This window comes from Natrix helvetica (genome assembly GCF_964273705.1).
Source record: "Natrix helvetica genome assembly, chromosome: 1".
Lineage (NCBI taxonomy): Eukaryota > Metazoa > Chordata > Lepidosauria > Squamata > Natricidae > Natrix > Natrix helvetica.
In genome coordinates this window covers 274022669-274047793 of record NC_138548.1, presented here as the reverse complement: position 1 = coordinate 274047793, position 25125 = coordinate 274022669, and the positions used below count along the sequence as shown (strand labels likewise).

At 38.8% G+C, this 25125-nt stretch overlaps 1 protein-coding gene across 1 annotated transcript in view; it reads right to left on the bottom strand.

Annotated features, from left to right (window-relative positions):
• Positions 1-22119, bottom strand: part of PRELID2 (PRELI domain containing 2) — a 37252-nt gene extending 15133 nt beyond the window's left edge. The window contains exons 1-2 of the mRNA XM_081936019.1: positions 21789-22119; positions 5892-5949 (exon numbers count right to left, since the gene is read on the bottom strand). Coding sequence (XP_081792145.1) covers positions 5892-5949; positions 21789-21872 — 142 coding nt within the window. The 5' untranslated portion in view covers positions 21873-22119. The remainder of the gene's footprint in view (positions 1-5891; positions 5950-21788) is intronic.
• Positions 22120-25125: the final 3006 nt, after the last annotated feature.

Sequence of the window (25125 nt, the reverse complement as noted above, 5' to 3'; positions counted from 1 at the left end):
TGCAGCACCATCTGAAAATCTACTGATGCTTCACCTCTGCTCTAAGACATTTCACCTGTAAACCACATGTTTCAGGTGAAACAATTGTTGTCTTGTGCCATATTTTGAGACCAGGATCCACAAAAGGCCCAGGCACTAAATATATCTACTCAGTAGTTATCTGGCACTTGAATGACTATCAAATGACAATTTTCATGATATAGAAATCATGTCATTTCTACCCAAATATATGGGCCTCCCTTTCACATTATTTTCCCCTTAAAAAAATAGCCAGTTTTTCTTTGATATCCATAACATTTATCAGCATTACTGTAATGCTGAGAACTTCAGCCACTCTTCTGATGCTCATGTGAGCATTTTTGAGCTCAAGACTTGAGCTCATCCTAAATTGCTGAGATAGATTATTTCATATAAAACAATTTAAACTCAAAGTAATGTATGTGGTTCTTGTTTAATGACTACAATTGGGATATTGCAAATTAAGCAAAGCTGTCACTAAATGAACTACAGCTGTGCTTAAGCTCTTTACCTTTCCTTTGCTTTACAGACCTGTGAAGATCATAATTTCATAGTCATTAAATGAGGCAGTTGCTAATTGAAGATTATCTGTACACCTAACACCACAAGAAATACATTAATTAGTGAATTTTAGTAATTAGCTGGCAGTGCAATCCTATCCATGTTCACTCTAAAGAATCATAGAACTCAATGCAGCTTACTTTAGTTAAGTGAATGCATCAGCCTTCCCAAGCAATGTTACTTCAAATGCTGAGAGAGATGTTATTTTTCTCACATATCAATGATTTCTCATCATACTGCCTGTCATCTCCTGGCCCAAGTTCAGCTTATTTCATTTCTAATTGAACCCAAGGTAGACCAATTTTCAATCACTTTCTCCCTTCCTTGCCCACAGAGGCTTAAAATATTGTTATCCTGCTATTATGTATGCGTTTTTATAGCGTGTCCTCCTTCCATTCCTCTACCAAGCAGAATGGTGTTTGTTTACAGCTTTAACACTATGTTGTCAGCTATGCAGGAAGTTTGGAATGCCAGTTTACTTCACTTCCACCAAAGAGCTAAAGCAAAACATTCATTGTTTAGGTTATCTGCCCTCATCAACTAAACTGGTCAAAAAGATTTATTTAGTTTTCTCACTAGATGCATGTGAATAAATACCGTAAAACAAACTGTAGTTGGTTGACTTTGCCTCACCTGCCCCACTCCAGCAGAAGATTGATCAAAATATATTATTTTACCAGGAGTTTTACTTTGGAATTTTTAATGTTTATATATTTCTAAGTTACCTTAGAAGAACCTTGCATGTATATTTATAAAATAATCAAGAATAAACACATGGATGATGAGGGATGCTTATAACATGCTTTTTCATTTGTGAAAGGAAATGAAAATAGGTCTGTTAGATGCGTGCAAAGGAGGTGGGCCTTCTAGATGGACACAAAGGACAAACAGCTGGGAAGCAGGAAGGACAAACACTGATTAACTTTGTCTAAAAACTCTAGACTACCCAAACATATAGGCACAGCATCATAAGGATCTGTACAAGGTTAAGGCAAGCAAATATATTCTGGTTAAAAATAAAATTCCAAGGATTGGGGTACTCTTGAAATCCTGAAAGTATTTTTCAATTGCTAGAAAGGAAATTAGGAAAGCAAAGGCTCAGAATGAATTTAAGACTAGCAACAAATATCAATAATAATAATAAAATGTTTATTTCAACATACAAAAAACAAGAAAAAAGTCAAAGAAACAATTGTTCCACTAACGGGAGAAAATGACAAGGAAGTGATGGAAGGCAGGAAAAAGCAGAGCTACTTAATTTTTATTTTATTTTTTGCATCTGTCTTCATTCAAAAAGAAGAAATACCCCAACCTACCAAAACAGATCCATAAAAGACAGACTAGGAATTAAAATTAAAATGGTAAGAGAACACCTGTCTACTCTAGGCAAGTTCAAACCATCTGGGTCTAATGGATTACATCCCAGAGTTCTGAAGGAGCTGGCAGAAGTTATCTCGGAACCAGTGAACCATATCCTTCAAATAGCCTGGAGTACTGGGGAACTACCAGAGGACTGGAAAAATTCTGATGTTGTTCCTATCCTCAAAAAGGGAGAAAAAATAGATCCGGAAACTACAGACCAATCAGCCTGACATCAATATCTGGGAAGATCCTGGAAAAGATAATCAAGCAACAGATCTGCAAACACCTAGTAGCAAGCAAAGTTATAACCAGAAACCAACATGAATTTGACAGAAACAGATCTTGCTAAACAAATCTTACTTCATTCTTTGACAAAATGAATAAATTAGCAGACCAGCGGTACCCTGTGGACAAAGTATACTTGGATTTCAGTAAGCAATTTGACAAAGTAGACCACAACCTACTTCTTGGTAAACTAGAAAAATATGGGATAGACAGCATCATCACAATTTGTAACTGACTGACAAACCACACACAGTGTGTTATCCTTAATGGAACTTCATCTTCATGGAGCGAAGTAAGCAGTGTAGTGCTAAGGTTCTGTCTCAAGCCCAGTACTCTTCAATATTTTCATAAACGATTTAGATGAGGGAATACAAGGGGAACTCATCAAATTTGCAGAAGACATCAAGTTATCAGGAATAGCCAACAACCCAGAAGATAAGTTCAAGATTCAAAAGCATCGCAACAGACTTGAAAAATGGGCCCTATCAAACAAAATGAAGTTCAATGGAGAAAAAGTAAGCTATTACACTTAGGGGGGAAAAAACCAAATGTACAAATAGAGATTAGGTGAAACTTGGCTCAATAGCAGTAATTACAAGAGGGATCTTGGAGTCCTAGTAGACAATCATTTAAATATGACCAGTAATGTGCAGCAGCTGCCAAAAAAATATCTTTGCTGCTCTTCTCTGCCTTATTTCTAGAGTCTCAACATCTTTTTTATATTGTGGTGATCAAAACTGGATGCAGTATTTCAAAGGTAGTCTTACCAAGGCCTTATAAAATGGAGCTAAACTTCATTGATTCTGTCCCTCTGTTAAAGTAATCCAGGATAATGCAATCCTACGCTACATTAACAGAGGACAGAATCAATGAAGTCTTAGTACCACTTTATAAGGTCTTGGTAAGACTACATTTTAAATACTGCATCTAATTTTGGTCACCACAATATAAAAAAGAGACTCTAGAAAGAATGCAGGGAAGAGCAACTAAGATGATTAAAGGCCTGGAGACAAAAACATATTAAGAACGGTTTCAAGAATTGGGTATGGCCAATCTAAAGAAAAGAAGGACTAAGGTGATATGATAGCAAAGTTCCAATATCTGAGGAGCTGCCACAAAGAAGAGGGAGTCCACCTATTCTCCAAAGCACCTGAAGGCAGGACAAGAAGCAATAATTGAAAACTAATGAAGGAGAGAAGCAACCTAGAACTAAGAAAAAAATTCCTGACAGTGAGAAAAATAAACCAGCGGAACAGCTTGCCTTCAGAAGTTGTGGATGCTCTAATTCTGGAGGCTTTTAAAAAGAGATTGAATAACCATTTGTCTGAAAAGGTATAGGGTCTCCTGTTTGAGCAGCAGATTGGACTAGAAGACAGCCAAGGGTCCTTTCCAACTCTGTTAATCTGTTAATTACATCACTGAAAAAATAGAAGTGCAAAAGACCACATGACTGATGATTACACATGCTACTAAAAGATCTAGGACAACTTATAGCACCATACTCATTCTCCAACCCAGTCTATTAAAACAGACCACCCACCTAGAAAACTACAGAAGTTTCATTTCCAAAATTAGGCCAGAGACTTAACTGAAACAGATGTAAATGACTATAATTTCAAAGTATTTTGTATATTTCTATCTAAAAATACCATGTCACTATTACAGTATGCATCGTCTCATAAATATTCTTAAACTAATTAAAGGCAATACACTCAACAACAAAAGATTTATTTTCTGTAGAGTTCTATTATACTTCTATTAGTGAATGAAAATTAAATAGGCATTCTAGAATACACTTGAATGTGTTCTCAGTTACATGAAGTTAACTGAACATTTTCTTGATCATTTTAAACAAAGAAGAAAGTAAATCTGTTTTACTTATTAATGTGGCTTTTGAAAACTGGTTTTTGCAGGGCGGTTGCATTAAAACTGCAATGTAAAAACTGTAACTAAACTGAATTAAAATATACAATAAAAATTAAAACAGCCATCCAATTAATGAAAATATTTCCATGCAACATGTAAATTTTAAATTAACATGAATATATTAAAAATGTTGAAAGCAGGGGTGAAATCCAGCAGGTTATGACAGGTTCTGGAGAACCGGTAACAAAAATTTTGAGTAGTCAGGAGAACCAGCAAATACGACCTCTGGCTGGCCCCAGAGTGGGGTGGGAATGGAGGTTTTGCAGTATCCTTCCCCTGCCACGCCCACCAAGCCACGCCCACAGAACCAGTAGTAAAAAAAAATTGAATTTCCCCACTGGTTTAAAGCATTAATACATATTTGCCTAGTGCCAAAAAGTTAATAAAATTAGCACCAGAATCATGCAGCTGCTATGGAAAAGGCTTCAGCCTGGTGACTCTTTTGTTGCATCTCAGCAATAAGGTCTCTTGTGAAGGCCAGCTCAGACTCAGAAGAGTCTGAAATGAGGAAGCTGCTAAAGATGCTCAAGACAAATATCAGACTTAAAGGAAGCTTAGCAACTAGGCATCTAAGGCTGGCATGACTGAGGAACATTCAAGTCAGCTGGAACCAGATGAAGGCTGGATCCCAGATCTCCTCCCCCTCCCACCAGAGCATGCTGAACTGTGTGCAGAGAAGAACAGATCAACACAGGATCCATTACGAGCCAGCATTGTCTGGTAATTTTGTTGGGGGCAACTGCTCTGCTTGCTAGAATACTATGCATTTGCATCCTGAGCCTGTTCCCTGAGACAACGCCACTTCTTGGAACCAGGCTCTGAAGACACATTTGGATTTTTGGATTGTAATCTATTTCTGCTCCCCATTTTGCACTCTGGCTATTCCGAGCTCATTGTAGGCAAATAGCCTGGGAATTTGAGGCTTTGCTGCTTTTGTACATTCAACAACATTTTAGTATGGCGCCAATTGCAGAGAAGATGAGAGAAGGGCGATTCCACTGGTATGGACATGTCCTGAGATCAGCACCTTCCAATGTTGCCAAGACTGCCTGCCAACTAGAAGTCAATGGCTAGCAACCTTGCGGGCACCCAAAACAGAGATGGCAAGACACCATCAACAAAGATATGCAAGCCATGGGCCTGCGCCCTGGAGACACAGAGGCCTGTGCAAAGTGGCATTCAATGATCTGAAAAGCGGACCTTGCACTTGTGGAAATACGTTAGGAAGATTTTCACAAAAGCTCTGCCTATCATTGCTTATATTTACTAAATTCTAAGTAAAGCTTTTACTTCTCGTGTGTATGCGTGCGTGTGTGTTTTCATGGAGATGTGTGCATATATCTGGCCAGGGACAGACATTTCTGAAAACAACCTCCAGGCACAGGTAGAAACATCCAGGAGGAGACCATTGGACTTGGGTAGCTTATAACTTCTAACAAATAAATAAAAATCCTTCCGATAACATGGCCTTATACCATAAAGGGCTTTCTAGGTTAATATTAGCACTTGAATGTGGATTGCAATGAGAGCCAAAGAATACGGAAAGTTGACTTAACATTTTCACAATACCCAGTTCTAATCAGTATTCCTGCTGCTGTATTTTGGATTACTTGAGGATCATCCTCAAGGGCAGTTCCATATAGAACATATTGCAATAATCTAAACCATAATTTACTAGAGCGCAGATCCCTGAATCAAGGCTAAGTTGGGCAGAGCTGAACATTTTTTAAAACGCTTACCTGTTTTCTCTTCTACTGTTTTTACAGCAATAACATTTTTCTCCATGGGACTGGGATACTAGAGAAAAATACAAAGTGTAGGTATCAGAAATTATTATACAGTAGAAGAAAATATCTCCAAATTATTTACCTATAAACTTTTAATTTAACAGTTAATCAGTGGCGCGGCTTGCCCCCAAACATTGTAGATGCCCTAACACTGGAGGCTTTGGGAAGAGATTGGACAACCATTTGTCTGAAGTAGTACAGTGTCTCCTGCTTGAGCAGGGGGCTGGGCTAGAAGACCTTCAAGGTCCCTTCCAACTCTGCTATTTTGTTATTTGTTCTTTATTTCTCAACATGGAAAAGGGATGTTAAATTATGCCAATAAATTTGCTGTGACTGTTGATTAATTAAGAAATATATTCGGAAGCCAGAATCAAGAAAAATACCAAAATGTTCTGACTCAGTTACAGTGGAGATAAGTGTACCATTGGGAGACTTGAAAGAACAGATTGGGGATAGATTGTCACGGAGAAAATTTATCTATGACAAGGGTGTCAAACTTGTGCCGTCACGGCATCATCACGTGACGTATCATGACTTTTTTCCCTTTTGCTAAACCGGACGTGGGCATGGCCAGTACATGACGCATCCAGCCTGTGGGCCATGAGTTTGACACCCCTCATCTATATAGTCGCTAGGAACTGAAAAGGATTTGATGGCACATATCAATCAATCAATCTGTGTACGTGGCCAATGCATGATGCATCCGGCTCACAGGACACGAGTTTGATACCCCTGATCTATATGGTCACTAGGAATTAAAAAGCATTTGATGGTACATATCAATCAATCTGTTCTGGATTTCAACTGTTTCAAATTCGAATCATTCCATTTTGAGTACGATATTGCTGTTTGGGTTCATTTAGTGAGCATTTCTGAGCTCAAGGCTTCCAAAGTTGCCAAAATAAATCATTTTACAATTTAAATACAATTTAAACTCAAAGTATTAGATAACATGCTGCAATATTTTTATTAGTGAATTTTAGTAATTTGCTGTATGGCAGTGCAATCCAATATTCATCTACAGTACAGGAATTATTCAACTTACGATAACAATTGAGTCCAAAATTTCTGTTGCTAAATGAGACATTTGTTAAATGTATTTTGCCCCATTTTACGATCTTTCTTGCCACAGTTGTTAAGTGAATCAATGCAGTTGTTAAGTTAATGACACAGTTGTTAAGCGAATCTGGCTTCCACATTGACTTTGTTGGTCAGAAGATTGCAAAAGGGGAGAGTGGGAATGCAATCTGACTGGCAGCAAAGAAATATTTGAAAAACTGTTGTTGCAACAACATATTCTCCATATCTTACATATCCCCATGAGTTCAAAATGGCTTCATACCCTCAACTTCGCTGAAATGATAATTTAGAGTTAGAAATGTGCTTTCCCGTAAACAGGTTAACACTTGGGAAAGGATGTTAAAGATTTTATTATGGACAACTTGAACCTACAGAGCAGAGCTGGTGAAAATGAGCAAAGAAGTGATTATTTAATTATGAGCAAAAGTGTTAAAATATTTGTCAAAAGTAGTAATTGATGTCAGTTTTGTTCTGGCTTTGTATGAAAGTATGAATCCATAGGTTGCCAAAAGCTCATTACAGTGAATAGTGCTAATGAAAATATGAGCTTGGGAGAAAATCATACAACATCCTGAATGAAAGCAATCCAGAGAAAAAATATTTTTGGAGGATGTGAATGGATTGATGGAAATAAGATGAGGATATAGTCAAAGTGATTGTGCCATTCAGAGAACTAAGAATAAAATAGAATGATCATTATTGAGTTTCAGAGAAAAACATCTATTTTGTATACATGGTTTAAATACATGTACATACACATGGTAAAGAATTGAATATAAGTCTTAAAAAATCAGATTCATTCATGAGAAAATTGTTCATTGAAAAGAATTAGTGAAGGATATAAAATGAAGCAAGATCCTGATTGTGGGACAGATCATTATTCTGTAATGTTAAGAATGGAAAAGGAGGAAGTGAAAGAAAAAAGAATGAAAGTAAATGAAACTGCCAACAGGGAAAGTATGAATTCTACATGAAAAAGTGTTACAAGATATATTAGAATGAACAGAAAGTATATCTAAGAAAGTGGAAAACTGGAACAAAGTAAAAAAAAATGTTACAGAGTGCCATTCGCGTTTTCAGACTAAACTAAGTGTGAAAAAGTACGGCTGCTGGACTGATGAAGTGAAATTGTGGCTTGTGAAGGAGGAAAAAACCCACCTATAAGATTGCTGCAAAATAAGGATGAGAGAAAGGTATTGTGTACTGCAAGGTGCACAGAAAGTAACAATAGTTGCCAAGTATGTTGTCAAAAAGAGCTAAAATTAAAAGAGAGAAAATGCAAACAATTCATTATTTTGATGAAATGAAAATTGTTTGGGAAGTGAGCAAAGGCGAGTAGAATCCTGCAGAGTGGTTGGAAATAAAAACAGAAGTAATGAAATTATTTATGTTGAAACTTGTGAGGATGCTGGAAAGAGCCTTTTAAAGATTAGTATGAGGGTGATAGCTATGTAGTGTTACAAAGACCAGAAGTAAAATAATTGCTGTAAAATTAATGTTCAAGGGAAAAAAAGATGAAAAGGGTGTCATAAATGCTATGACAATGTTAAAAATAGTAATGCTGTGGCTATAGGTAAGTATAACTGTGTCTGAAATAGTGTTACTGCTGTTAGTCTTTATTATATACTGATCTGTCTCTTTTATAGGATAATTATTAATTTATAAAGTGATAACAAATATTTCCTAGATTTTCTAAAAAAAGTTGCACAATAGAAGTGCTTGCGGGAGGGTGGGGTATGACATCCGGATGAGGAGGAAAATTCTCAAACATGATCCCGGAAGACAAAGTGGCCTTCGGTTTATAAGCCAAATAATTTTAGCAAAGCACTACCTTTGGTCAGAGGTGGGTTGCTAATTTTTTTTACTACTGGTTCAGCCGCGGTCCTGTGTGCTTGCATATGCAGAAGCGTCTGGGCGGGTGGGCGGAGCGTCCCACCACAGCTACCGGTTCGCCCGATCCGGGGCAAACTGGCAGCAACCCTTCTGCCTTTGGCTCTTAAAAGTTGTCATTCTCCACTCAGATTTGTTTTACCATTTCAAGGGCCTCCTGAGCTCCTGCTGAAGGAATCTAGCTCCTGTGACTAAGAAGACTAAAACATATGAGGAACGGTTGCAGGAACTGGGTATGTCCAGTTTAATAGAAAGAAGGACTAGGGGAGACATGATAGCAGTGTTCCAATATCTCAGGGGTTCCCACAAAGAAGAGGGAGTCAAACTATTCTCCAAGGCACCTGAGGGTAGAACAAGAAGCAATGGGTGGAAACTAATCAAGGAGAGAAGCAACTTAGAACTGAGAAGAAACTTCCTGACAGTTAGAACAATTAATCAGTGGAACAGCTTGCCTCCAGAAGTTGTGAATGCCCCAACACTGGAAGTCTTTAAGAAGATGTTGGATAGCCATTTGTCTGAAACGGTATAGGGTTTCCTGCCTAGGCAGGGGGTTGGACTAGAAGACCTCCAAGGTCCCTTCCAACTCTACTATTGTATTGTATTGCAAGATTTCTGCAATTACATACTGTGTATCACTTGCAACCATTCCTGCTCAGTCCCATTATGTCCTAATCACCTCCCATCAATGCATTCTACATGGGAACTGCTTTTGGAAAGCATTCAGAAGTTGTCATAAAAACAGGTGGCCTGGACAGCAACAAGTTTCTGGATACCCTCAAGTGACCCTACTGCATCAAGAATTGGAGACCACTTGGCTTCCAGGGTCAATGCAAGGTGCTGGGTTTCTGGACCAATTTAAGGGCTGTCTTGTCCCACATTCGTCTGCCCATCCAAGCAGATTAAACAGGATCAACTCCCTCCAATTAAATATTTGGCAGGATCTTCGAAATTGTCCTTTTTTTATTGCTGCCTTCATCTTGAGAAAAGCACTCCTCATGGGGATGCAGTCTACCTTTTTTCCTCCTTTGTTGCTCGAGGGGAATGAAGATCTGGCTTTCACATTTGGTCTAAAAGGAAGGCAAGCTTTGAATGTTGGGATGCAGAAACAGACACATTACGCCTTCTTTCGATACTGTTGAGATTATTTTTGGTAAGTTTATTTCTATTGAGGACTCTTTTCCTGTGTTTCTGACTATTAGTTGCTCAGAGGTTTGAAAAGAGAGAACGAGAGAAAGAGAAACAGAGGGAGAGAAAAAGAGAAAGAAAGAGAGAGAAGAAGAAAATATTTCAGCACCATTTTTAAATAGGTTTTTTGGTTGACATTTTAGAAGCTTGCTTCCTCATCTCTGCTATCTTTGCACAAAGTGGGGATATTCTTTAGGAGAATATTCCAAAAATAGGCTATGAACAAATCCTTGCAGCTACCCAGTTGAAGTTTTTCAGGATGATTGTCCTCCAAAGAGTATACCATCCTTGCTATTTTCATCATTCTGCCAAAAAAAAAAAACTTTAAATAGTTGCACACAATGATACTTTTCCCTATTATAGCTCATTGTTCATTTCCCCCCCTAAATTTAATCTCCAATCAGTTCAAAAGTATGTAGTTGAATCATAAAGTTCAGATATATGTCTATATATTAGTAATCATAAATGCTATAAAAAGTAAACTTTCAGAATAAAATAATAACTATAAAATACATTTTTAATTGTATTGCAGTAAAGTTTCAACTGAAGAAGAGGGTGTTAAGCATGCCTTTAAGGCAATTAAACCAGACATTTCTATTCTGCTTATTTCTTTCAAATAACAGATTACAGTGTAATTATATAATCAATGAAATTTACAATCTATAAGATCCATTCATGCGAAACAAGAAAGTCATTTGCATAAATCTTCCACTAAACAGCAGATTCCATTACCGATACATATTAAAACATAAGTAACTTAAATTTTATATGCTACTGCAGAGTGATGAATTAAGTAAGGTATTTTAACTATGGTAGTAGTTGCAATATATTGAAACTTTGACATAAACCAAATCTATGTCATTAAAAACCCAACTACTTTCTATTACAGCCTATTACCTCAAATAATAGGTAAGAAAAGTCAAATTTCACAAGAAATGTACAGAGGAAATTTCTTCCAAAATCAGGCAAAATTTTGCTTTGCATTAAACATCATTAATGTCTTTCTCTTCTAAGATCTATGTCTTCATGCTGAGATAAGCTAACAGGAAAACTGAACAAGAATGCATATTGATGGTCAAAAGGAAAAATTCTCTATAAATTAAGTTTAGAGGGTACTTTCATATTCCCAGCTAGACTCCTCAGTGAAAAAAAGCTTCAAACAGTAAACAGAATCATAAGACAGATTTACTCAAAAACTTCAATGGACCAAAAAGTGAGATGCAACCTCTATAAAATGTCCTAGGAATTTGTAAAAAAAAAATCTTGACAGGAATTTATATGGCATTTATTAAACTTCTCTGAACACAGAGAAATTAAAATAATTAATATAAGTATGGCTTTTTTTCAGAACATGCTTAAACCAGTCCCAAACTCGAGAGAAAGGAAAGCAAACCAGACTAGAAGTGATTCTCTTTGCCAGCCCATAAAATCACACTTCACACTCATTCTAATTTTCTCATATCAGAAGAGCAAAGAATACAAGCTCAGCTTGGAGAACCAAAGTTGTGGGCATGAGTAGGATTTCCTTGCATATACTGTACACAAGGTGATTTTTATTTGGATTTTTTTAAAATTTAAACTGCAACTTACCCTATTAAAGCTACCCTGATTTCCACTGTTAATATCTTCCAAGATTTTCTGGAAAACCTACAAAACTCCTATCTGCTCCTTAAACAGCAGTGAAAAAGGGGGGGGGGGAGAGATAATTGTTTTTTTGGCTCATGCTTGCAGTTTCCATTGCCTCCCAGCTGCTCCAGGCAGTCGGAGGTCTCTTTGAGATGGTGGAGTTGCAAATGGTAACACATTATGGAATCAAAAGCTGTTATGACACAAAAGGAGCCCTTTCATTTGTGGAAGTCTCCTTTGATATCCACAGAAGATGTAAAAGACCATCTAAGTCACTTGGCTACCTTTAAGGGGTCTCATCCTGTTTGCCAGTCATCTAAACCTGTCTCCTCAACTATTTTGAATGAGATGTAAACATTTGAAATCTGGGTTAGTTGTAGATTTCTGTAAAATGCAACACCACATTTATAGAGGAAAAACAAAATGAAAACAAGAAAGACCTTACATCTCCATTCGTCAAGTGTCACATAAAATTAATCGCTTGACAATTTCGTAACTAAATAATATATATATACATTTATTATATATAAATATAAAATAGGGGTTTAAAGGGGAAAGGAAAACAGAAGAGACATGTAGCATGATGGAATATTTCACTTTTGAAGATATATTTGTTTTGAATAGATGAAAATGTAGATCAGCAGCCCTAATGGAAACCTTTATCAGTGCACAAGGTTAATATTTTCTACAAACAGAAACTTCTGTAAGTAGATCAGTGCCTCTGAAACAATTTAATGCCATCTTGTGGTCAATTGTGTAAATGAATTCAATAAATAAGAACCAGATCAGATTGTTTTTATGTATATATGGAGATAGTGGGGATATTTGGCAGATCTGGGACATACAATATCATAAACAAATAAAGCAGAGAAGAATATCATATTATTTCCTGGCTTATCTCAAGACTACTTAGATCTTCAGAGAGATATTTAACGTGAAGGGAAGCACTCCTTCAAAATAAGCTGTTGCGTGCCACAGTATTCATTATAAACAACCATCAGTCACAATGTTTCACTCCAGTTGGCAAAAGTGACTTTTGTCAAAAGCAAGTAATCAGGCTGACTGGCCAAATCCAATGCTCTGTGCAGGTAGAATATGCTATCATTAGATAGATTGGATTAGTTAAAATAAGATTAGATTAGACTGAATTGGATTGGATTCAGATATAGAGGTAGAGATATAAATATAGATAAGATAGAAAGGTATGGACAGACAAACTCCTTGACTTACCACCATTTTAATGACTGTTCAGTTATGATAGCCGTGAAAAAGTTACTTATGACCATTCCTCGCACTTACAACCATCACAGCATCCCAGAGGTAATTGGCAACCATCATGTATTTATAAGAGTTGTGCATCCTGGAGTCGCATGTTTGCCACTTAACACCTTCCTAAGGAGTGTCCAATAAGCAAAACCAACCACTGTTTCCTTAAAGACAGCACGATCTGCTTAACAACCAGGCCAATAGTGTGTGTGTGTGTGTGTATAAATAATTGGCCATACTTCGTTTAATGACCACAACCTTTAGTGACAGAAGTTCTAGTCTCAATTGTGGTTGTTAAGTCAAGAACTGACTGTCAGATGGTATATATAAATATGTCTCATGAATATCTCATAAATATATAAATATCTTGGAAATTGTGACATATGAGTTATGGTTACAATAAACTCATTTTGCTATCTATTGAAAGACAGAATATTGAGATTCAGTGCTGGTGTCTTACTATTGATTTATATTGCTACCCACTGACTTATACAGCTACCTTTTTTATACTATTTCTGAAACTGCATTTATCTTTCACATCTACTATCCAATAAAAATTAAAATAAGTGTCATCATTACACCAGCAGGAACTTACTTTGTAAATGTGGTTTCTACTAAGGGTAAGTAAAATATAATTTTAGACATACTGAAATGTTGATAACGGGGACACTATGTAAGAACTGCCAAAACAATGCGAAAGTAAAGCCTTCTTCAAGCCATATTCCTGGGAACTTCACTAACAAGTAACATCATGGAAGCAGTTTGCCACTCCCTTCTTTGAGGATAGATGTCAGCCTTCCAGTCTATCTGTACTCTTATGTAATCTTCCATCCAAGTCCTAACCAGGAGCAATCCTGCATAGTTTCTCAGCCCAGCAAGATCAATGAGGTGTGGGTACAAGTAATCCTTGGATTATTATGGCAATTGGGACCAGAATTGCCATTGCTAAGAGATGTGATCATAAACATGTCATGTGACTATGTCACTTAGTGATGACAGACCCTATTGTCATCATTATACAAGGACCATGCAGGTCATTAAGCAAGGAAGTCATACGATTGTGACTTCCTGCTAGCTTCCCCACTGGCTTTGCTTATGGGAAGCTGGCAGGGAACCTTGGAACCCATCATCATGTGACTGCAGCTCACTGGAATGTCATAATTGCAAGCAATTGGATCACAATCATGTGTCTCTGAGGATGCTGCGATGACCTGAACTTTGAGGGCCTATCGTGTCTCCACTCGTTCAGCGCTGTCACAGGTTTGAACGGTTACTGTACAAGTAGTCGTGACCCAGGAGTTACCTGGATTAACGCTGTTACGTATGTTACCTGAGGCACGTATGTTACTCAAGACAAATTTTAGCAAAACAAAAATCAAAACGCATCAAGGAATATTTAATATGGGTATCTGTAAAGAGAATTCTACTGTCATGCCCCCAACGGAGTTTGAATCTGAGGCAGAAGATGAGCTGACACAAGAACTGACAGCGAGTGAGAGGGCACATCCATTGGCCTTGGAGGAAACTGGGGAAGGGCAGAGTCAGTCCAGGCAGGGCTTTTCGGAATTAGTAAGGCCTGCAGGCAGGAACAGAAGCAGGATGAGTAGGAGAGACATAGCTCAGATGAGGAGCAAGAACTCTGCTCTGGGACTTGCCAGAAACATGGGGGCGTTTGGGGAGATTTGGAGCAATAAAGGGGCGGTTTGAACTGCCAGCTGCTTGTGCCATTCCCTGGCTCATCACATCTGTACCAGAGACAAATTCCATATGTGTCTAACCACACTTGGCCAAATAAAATATAGATAGTTCTTGTCTTACAACCTTGTTTAGTGACTGCTGTAATTTACAATGGCACTGAAAAACTTTCAGACTTATGACCATTGCAGCATCAAATGATCAAAATTTAGACACTCAGCAACTGGCTCATATTTATGATGGTTGCAGTGTCCCGGGGTCATGTAATCACCTTTTGTGACCTTCTGACAAGGGAAGTCAATGGGGAACAACTGTGTTACTAACTTACCAATGCAGTGGTTCACTTATAAACTATGGCTAGAAAGATCAAAAAGTGGAGCAAAACTGACTTAACTGTTTCACTTAGCAACAGAAATTTTGGGCTCAATTGTGGTCATAAGTTGAGGACTGCCTCTATTCTATTCCACTCCATAGAAATGGGGCATCAAACTCAAGGCCCATGAGCGTGGGGTGCTTAGATCTGGCCCACGGGGCTGCCCTGGAAACAGCGAAGGATCAGCCCATGGTGCCTCTGCCAGCGAAAACAGAGCTTGTGGGGGCCGCTTCACTGGCAGAGGGCTACAGAAGACCGTCGCAGCTGAAAACAGAGTTCACAAGGAGCACACATGGTCCCCGAGCTCCCTTTTCCCTGGCAGAGGGCTGCAGGCTGTTGCAGCAGAAAATGGTGATGTTGAGCTGGCCACACCACACCCCCTCCTTGAGGTAAAACACAACCCTGATGCAGCCTCAATGAAATCAAGTTTGACACCCCTGCCACAGAGAATTCAGAATTGATGAATTTCACATACAATTACTGGTGTACAAAAAAACAATACTGAAATCAGCTAAAGAGAGAGGTTACATCATCATTTTAGATGCATGTTATGTCTTCCTTTGTTACCTTTTTCTCAAATAATTATATTTAAGGGTGAATCCTTAAAAGCTACATAGTAAGATAATAGACTCTAAATAAAAGCTTTTCACCTAAAAGCAAGAATTTCTTATCCTTAGTTGAAAGACTCAGTAACTAAAGATAAAAGAGAATCTGAATTTCTTTTATCTTACTTAAGCTTTAGCATAAGAATAATTAAAACATAGAGGAAATTATATGAATCTAGGCAGTATAAAGTTGTCTTATATATTATTTTTATACTTGCTGCTGCAGAGTTTAGATCAGAAAACTCCTTTTACAATCTAACATCAGGCATTTTATAGTCTTTCCCCCCTGCACTGTATTTCTGATGCATAACAACACTTGGGAAGAACTGGAATTCACGGAAGATTGAGGTATGGAAAACAAAATTGAAATAATCTCTGAGTTTGTGTCAATCACTTTCTCTCAACTCAACTCACAGAGTTGTTATAGGGAAAACAAGAGGAGGAAGGAATATTGGTATGTTTGCCATCTTGACTTATATATGAAAAAGGCAAGATAAAAATTTAGAAAAACTCACAGCAAATAATTGTCGAATATTTTGCACTGGTTAGAGTTCATGCTGTTACATTCTAGGTAGTAAATTATAAAAAGAATAAAATATGTCCAGAGAAAGACAAGAATAAGGTCCACAGGTCTGGAAACAAATTCCTATGAAATCAAGGAAACTTGGTATCCTTGGCTTTAAGGGGTAAAAGACTATAGGAAAAATCTCTTCAGATACCTGAAAGGTTGTCACACAGAGGGCAAAGATCTGTTGCCCCAAAATAATTAAAACAGCATAATAGTTTCCAGTTATCAAAAGACTAATTTCAACTGAACATGAAAGCAAGGACAGCTTTTTTGTAGTAATGAGTAGCTGAAAAGTAGAACCAATCACCCAGAGAAGTGATTGGAGGCAGTTCAGACACAGGCTGGACAATTATCAGTCTGAGATGTTTCAGTCTCCATTAGATCAAACAGAGTAGGCATGCTGCAGGTATCATCGGCTAAGAATCTACATTTGGTGGCTTCCAGGAGAAATGCATTCTTTGCCCTACAGCGCACCTTATGGAACATTCCTCCCCCAGAAATTAGATCAGCTCCATTTCCTATTGATACAGGTAGTCATCAACTTACAATTGATTGCAGTTAGGATTGGATTTTTGGTCATAAATCGCTATAGTTGTAATTTGAGGCACCCACATTTCTGGACCCAATTTTATGATATTCTTTGTAATAGTCATTAAGCAATTCACCATGGTGGTTAAGCAAATCCAGATTCATTAAACAAACGTAGGTAAGTGCAAATACATTATTCCAAATGGATACTTTTTGCCAGAAACCAGAAAAAAATGCCAGAATCCACAAATCATTATCATGTGACTACAGGATGCTGCAACCAGTCAAAGGGAGGCCAGTTGCCAAATGCCCCAAATACTGAAATAGGACCACTGGGGGAGTGGTATGACATTTTATGGTGGTCAGAAGTGCTTTACAAGAAATAAAACACTTGTTTTGGGCCCATGGTAATTTCAAAAGGTCATAAGCCAAGGACTACCTGTACTCCAAAAAAGGCCTCAACATCTGGCTATGTTATCAGATGTTCCCAGGCAAAAGGAGACTTTGTTTAGATGGCTCTATTAATGAGGTGGCCATTTTTAATCCTCCCTTTGCTTATGATTTGGTTTTCATGTGGATCTTTATGTTTTATACCTGCGGTTTTTAATATAATTGTTGTGGACCACCCAGAATTGTTTTCGGTGAGATGGGCAGCTATATAAATTTGATTAATAAATGAATGAAGAGCTGGATTACCCTATTAAGCAAATTTGGAATCAGTGACCTGAATGGTTGCTTCTAATTCTATAACAGACCTGAGGCACAGCTCATCAGCACTGTTAAAATTTTCTGAAGCAAGTTAGTCCTAACTTCAATCTAGGGTAAAAGATTGTACATCTGCTCAAAACATATGTGTATTTTTCCAGAGTGTGGTCACAACTAAAACGATATATGAACTTGACGCACCATCAGATTTTGTGAAGAGACATACTTAGTTTGAAAATAGGCAATGTTACAATTGGATCACCGAGCAAATCTCATTTGAACAGGAAAAAGGGAGGGAGCTTATTTTCTAAAGCAACACCCTTTACAAACATTAGAATTTTCATGTAGGTACAAAACAATACGTCATTGGGTCATTATTACAGAGACATTTCCTTAACAGATTTGTCAATGTCTTCGACAACAGCAGAGCTTCTAATATACTGGAAATTTTGTTAAAAATTCAGGGAAATATTCATATATATGTCTGCCTTGAAAACTATCCATGTTGAACTATATATTTAGCCCAGTCAAATATCAAGAGCTGACTACAGGAAATGTTTTATGACTGTTTTGTGTGTGCTATGATAATTTTTTGTCATAAAGTGTTTCTAAAAATTTGCCACATTTCAATTCCATGCGAGTCATGGGACCCGAATTTTTAATTCTGCAAGTTAGCCAACTGAGGTACCTTGATTTAAAAGTTTGCCTCTTATGCCCAGTTGAAGTTTATAGACATAGAGCAGGGGTGTCCAAACTTGGGAACTTTAAGACTTGTGGACTTCAACTCCCAGAATTCCCCAGCCAGTTGAAGTCCACAAGTCTTAAAATTCCCAAGTTTGGACACCCCTGACCTAGAGCTTTACTAGTATACTAGACAACCGGGTTGTCGTTTCAGAGCTATCTGCTTACTAGATTCCTCAATGCCTTCAACAATGGCAGAGCTTCTAAAGTACTGGGAAAGTTCTTAAAAATTCAGAGAGGTACTCAGAAATGTATCTGCCTTGAACAGAGTCCATGTTGAACTGTATAATATAATCAAACATCAGCAGCTGACCACAGGAAATGCTTTATGACATTCTGTATTAGCAGTATATAAGTAGATATGCTTTCATATACTTAAAGCTACTATTCCTTAAGAGGGTGGTCCTTTTTAGTGGTAAAATCATTTACTGATGTCAGAATCAAAAAATACCAATAAATTCAAGAGGTATTTATTATCAATATTGATGACATCATAACTGAATGTTTACAAGAAAAGCAGGGAAAGGGGGAGAGAGACAAAGAAAAGATTTAGCTAGGACACTAAAATGAGATACTGGAGAGCAGATGATGGACTTTTCAAAAATGAAAAATATGACCAAAACAATGAATTGAACAATGCCTAACAAGAACATACAGAGTAAGACATACATGGCAAAATTACACGAAGTCACTGGATGTAATTCTATTGCGTGTGTTAGGCAGAGTTCCCCAACCTTTCCAGATTGGTGGCCTGGAGTGGGGGGGAGGGGAAAGAGGGGATGATTTTGTGGAAGGGGCAAGCGCATGTGCGTGCGAGCATCTGCGACATTCCCAGCGAAGCATTCCCGTGCTGACACTTACGCGAGTGGGGCTGTGCGCGCAAGTGGAGGCACACACCAGCCAGCCATTCATGTGGCCCAGTAGTGGGCTGTGGCCCAGATTGGGGACCCCTATTAGGGTGTGAAACAATAAGACTGTATTTTAAAATGAATGCAATTCAAAATAAAGTGTGCGATGAAATTACAGTTAGAAACACCTGTGGATATCTATTCTTTTACAACAAAAATCAAATAATAGAAACTAAACAGAGTTTATATGTATAAGGCTACCTGTGAAGTTAAATTAAATTACAGAGCTCTGTAAAATTGAAAGTGCCTGTTCGCTTAAAAATTACCTATCCTTTTATTCAATTTGAATAGAATAGAATTTCGAACTAGGTCATTTGATCTTAGTATGAGTATAAATTAGACAGGGAAGTAGTAATTATTTCTTTTACTTCAGTTTCATTTCTAAAAATCCACAGCTAGAGGGCAATAAAGTCAGCATATTATGCAATCTATAATTAAACAACTTGTGCAGCCCATTCATATAAAGACAAAAGGAAAGCAAGAATGTCTAATATCAGAAATTCACACATTAGGAAAAAATGTCCCTTTTTGAAACTGTAATCAGAAGCACAATGAATGCAAAAAGGAAGTGCCGTTTTCTAAAGATGCTTTTCAGTTTAAAAATTGTTAGAGCTTACAGATACATCTATATACAATATCTGTTTATGTTGAATCTATTGGAGTTCCAGACACAATGTTTTCAAAAGTCTTCTCAAACAGAATTATGTTCAGATGACTATGACTACAACTCTTTACCAAAATATGAACTTTGGTTATCCTCTCCTTAAGAGTTTTTCCATCAACATGAAAAGTCCAAGGATTTATTTAGTTGTTACATTTATGTATTGCCAATCTCATTATGCAGTGACTCTCAGCAGTTTATAAATGTAAAGATAAAGGAAAAACCACAGCACACTTAACCTATTACCATCATGACTAACTAAAAGACAGTGAAAACTTACAATTCCAGAAGCCAACTTCAACTAAAAGTCCAATGATAAATTCAACTTAAGCATTATGAAAAGGGATATTGAATAAGGGACTATGCACCACGTAGTTTCAATACTGCTGTACATTTTAATTTCTGCTCCAGGCATCAGTGCCTACCGTGTGAGTCTCTCAACAAAGTAGCTGGTTTTCATGCATACAAATTGTTTATGCTCAGCAATCCTTAATGAATAGGGATAGCATTCTTCAAAAAAGAGAAAGAAAAGATACCTGGATTCCATGTAGAGAAGAATTTCTCTATCGGAATCTCCCTTAAATCACCTGTGCTATTGTCTTTCTATCTTTGGTTTTATCTATCTTTCTAATGTTCCAATGTTCCAAGAGTAAAAACAAGTGAAAACATTACACATCAACTTTTTCTAAGCCATATCTAGCCACTGTAGCATGTGGACAAATCAGGAAAAACTCCAATATAAACACAATATGCAAGATTAGCATTTGTCCTCTTTTGTGAACTAACATTGTACAGACTTGTTACTTGCAGCTTATGTAATAACCAAAGCCACAAATGGATTTTAACATTCTCTAATTTTCCATCACTGCAATCCAACCTGGAATATTGGGGCCAGTGTAGAGTTTTGTATCTTGCAAGTTTTACTATTGTTAATCAGTGTTTTTGGACCTCTCCCTTAAAAAAGGATTTAGGAAAGTAAATCCCTGCAAACTATACCAGCAAAATAGTATAATGCTAATCTTACCAGAGTTAAAAATAGGTATCATCTGGCTTCTGTCTTATTTCAAATGTTTGATTTTGACTTTAAAAATTAATGATTCCTAGTCCAAATGCATTTTTGGAGGGATGGTTTTCTCTAAATTGGTTCACCTATGTTGGGGTCTACAGCAATAATGGAAACTATTCTGCACACCTCATTTTAACTTGGTTGTAACTAATAAAGAGTCTGACATGCATGAGTTAGTTATACAGCATCTATACACCAGTTTTGATGGAAGCAGTTCGAATGCGATAAAATTAAACCATCTTTGGGAATGATCCAAGGCAGAAAAAAAAATGTATAAAGAAGCACAGAGCAGCTTGGTAATGCAAAACAGGCATAAAACAATGAGCATCCTTCCACTAGGAATCGCGGAGGAAGGGTGGGAAAAACACGCAAACACACAAAAGTTCGCGAGCACATTCTCCCCCCTCCTCCCCCCCAAACAAAAACCCTCTCAAAGGCAAAGGAGGAACGAGGTTGACCGCATTTTATGCGACAGCTGACAGGGAAACAGAGAGCCGCGGCCGAAACGGGGAAACAGAAGAAAAGCAGAGAATACGCTCGACGAGGATGTTTGCAGCCACGGCTTCGACGCACTCAAAGGAAAGTACGCCAAGGAAAGCGGAGCTGCACACGCACAAGGAGCGGAACAGACTTAAAACGAGGACGTTCGACCGCGCCGCCGCCATTTTTTTTTTGTCTCCCAGCTCCAACAGCTGAGCTGCGTATAGTTTCTTCAGGTGGGCGATTGCTCCGATCGGCTTTTGTTTCGAGTGCAAAGCAAACAGCATTCCGCCCCTTCCCCTCAGCTTGCGTTTCGGGAGCGGAGGTGCTGCTGCAAGCGTTGGGCCTTTAAACGGGGGGAGGGAGAAACGGGAGACTTGGCCGCGTTCTCGCCAAGCTGTACAGAACCGGGACTCATGGGGGGGGGGGGCGGAGTGGAGTAGCGCGCGCTCACTCGCGATCCCCGCTTTACCTTGCGGAGATAACTGGCCACCACCTGTTCGAAAGGATATTTATAAACTCTCTGGGCCTCCACGGTCACCCCCATGTTGGGCATTGACGGAGCCGCCGCGGCCCCTCCCTCCACACTCGGGCGGCTTTTTTGGCAGACCAGCAGCCAGCCGCCTGGGTAGGCCCCTTCTCTCCGCCAGGCGCCAGCCCTCTCCCGCCGCTGAACTACGTAAAACTTTTGTGACGGGCGGCGGCATCGCTTGCAGAACAACCCCGTCCTATAGGTCACAATGTAAACCCAGGGCCAAACTGCAGTAGGGGAGAGGAGGAGGAGGAGGTCGCTGGCCCTTTTCCAAAAGCGGCGCCTTCCCTCGGACGTCCCGAACGATGCTCGGAATTTGCCGTCCGCGACCTCAAAAAAAAAAAAGGGGGGGGGCAGTGCGGATTATAATTCGGTGTTAAAGCGCGCTTTTTTGGTTAAATGTAGAAACACCGCCTTTAGAGAAAAAGGATTGACGTACGCTCTAATTAGGAAAAACGCGCTCAGAATCCAATTAGGCTTTTCCCACGTGCCTTTCGCCACACCTCCTGCCTCCCCCTCCCCGCATGCGGGTCAAAGTTTGCCCGTCTACTTCAGAGCTCTCAAATAAAAGAGGCAATTCCCTCCGGGTTAGCCCCTCGGTTACTAAGTGCTGTAAAAAGGAAACGGGTCTTGTAGATACAGCCCTAGCGTCGTGGTGGTGGTGGTGGTGGAGAATTTGCGCCGGGCAGCAAATTCCTTTTCCCACAGAGCCATGAATTCGGAGCAACTCGGGATCGACCCGCGTTCGCAGGCGGCTCGAACTAAACGCCTGCCGGCAACTCCATAAAGAAACATTTCGTCGACTCCTTTGGGTCCTGCAGCTCCGTTCCCAAAGCGGGGATTTTTATGAAGGTGGCGGCAGATGTTATGTGGGCGGCGACGGCACCGGCTCCGAATAATATTTTCTGCGTCGAATCCGGATGAAGTCATTTCAGATGATGGGCTCAACCTTACGGGGAGATTTATTTTTAGCTGCGAATAAGTATTTTGTGGTAGAAAATTACCGCGCTGTATTTTATTTTATTTTAAAAATAATAATGATCTTAGGCAAAAGGAGAGCCTGGCAGATCGGAGTTTCTGGTTTGAAAAAAAAAAACCTGTTGTCAAATTAGCCCAATAATTGATATTAGACCATCTTCCACTTTCCCCTACAACCCGCCACTCCCTGGGTGGTTACTTGCTTCCAGTCAAATGTTGAAGTTCAGTTTGCCTGTACCAGCGGGGTAGCCCTTGTTTGAAATGAAATACATATGATATAAAAATGCTTGCTTATAGATCATAAAACAAGTGGCACAGCATGCAGTCTTCTGGTAGTTGTGCTATTGAATACTGGAAGCAAACCACCAAGGAAGAAAAGTGCAATTTCTCTTTTCTGATGGGAATTGTGCATAAACTGATCCAAATCCCATTAATACTATTCTGATTTTGGTACGGGCAGTTCCCGCTCAGCCCTTGACTACTCTAAAATAATAGAAAAAAGGTCTACAAATCTTAGTAGATCAGAAGCAACATCACATAAATCCAATACTGAAATACTTAACACTGTTATTCTGAAGTAAATATGATTGAGGGTGCAAAGTTTTACTGTCAGAAGTAGACAGAAAATTGACATCAAGGGGAGGGGGGAGGGTGCAGTGAAGAACAGTTGCTTACAACCAGAGATCCCAGCAGTAATATTAGGACAATTGCCACAAGGATCCATAAACTCAGGACAACTGCCTAGAAGGTCCCTTTCCACATCTGCCCATCTTATAAACGGAGTCATTAGCTATTGACTTGTAACTCGGGTGGGTTCCGGCCAGTGTTACTGCCGGTTCACTCATGCGTGCATGGATGCATGCTGCACATACATGCACAGTTTAATAGAAATTGTTTTGCGCATGTGCAGAATTTTAAAAAAAGATGCCGTATCCAGCCTGGGTTGCTGCCGGTTCTGCAACCCAGCCCAGCATACCACTACCGGTTCAGTCAAATCAGGCCGAACCGGTAGGAACCCACCTCTGTTGTAACTACAGTAGATTGTTATAGGTGAAGTGAGGTGGCACTTTCAGACATTAACCCATTTGACAGTTTATTCTGGGGAAATTAGAGCAATGAGTATGTAAACAGCTTCTCAGAAAAACAAGTATAGAGCTACAAGATTGCACTGCAAAAGTCTGAACAAACACTAGGTGGCACAAAAGGGTTATTTTCCCCTGTATGTTTGCTGCCACCTAGTGGTTTTCCAGCCTACATGTGGAAGTCCTAAGCAAGGGGATTAGAAAGCTAGGCACTAAAAAGTCAACGTAAGTGCTGTTGCTAACTCAGAGTGGTGTCTGTATTATGAGACACTGAACTCAGCTGTGGAATTAATAAAGCTAGTAGAGAAAAAAATAATTTTGCAGTGCCCCAAACCTTTCTGGCAGTTCTAGCAATCCATATCTAACTGCATGGATAAATATGTGTTGACTTCAAAGCATCACAGCCATTACTAATCACTCCTATTTTATTTATAATACTTTTGTAGTGGCCTTTTTATTTAGCAAAAGCTATCCTTTGGCAATTTGTAAGCTAAAGTCTTGTTGCTCAAAACTTTAAAAGAACACTGTAATAGGAAATATTAATAACAGTGAAAAATAATTTAGTTAGAAAATTGGAGAACACCGTCAGTTACACACATTAAAAAAAAGTCAAAGAGAGAGAGTCATGCTTTCATCGCATGGCAAGTCATAGCTCAGGGAACAAATCATCTCAAGAAAATCTTGTGTCACTTGTGCTCATCAACATCATTGATCTTATTGGAGGGCATGTAAGTAGAGCTGATTTTAGAGACTAGACAGCTATGAAAAGCTTCCATTAACAATGTTCAGAGATAAATATTGTTGCTTTTGTAGTCCAATTGCACACAAGGGGAAGATCTTAGTAGGCTCAGGGGAGTCATAAGATCTTCAGGGAAATTACAGAGAAAACAACGATTTAAGGAGGCAATTCCTCTCTCACCAGGAAACCAACCTGGTGAAGATTCATCATGTTCAGTGGCCTTAGAATGATGAATGTCTGCTACATGTGTGGAGGGAGAAAACTCAGGAACTGAGAGAATGGGAACGATGTTCCCTTCCAAAGGGAGATACCAAGTTATTACCCTCAAAAGTTGCATACCATATTCAAACTTGTACTCGGTTACAGGCAGGGGTGGGTTCCTGCCAGTCCTAACCTCTTCTATAGAAGAGGTTCCACAAATCTACAGTGCCATTTAGAACCAGTTCCAGCTCCCTCCTCCCGCCTGTCCGCACATCAT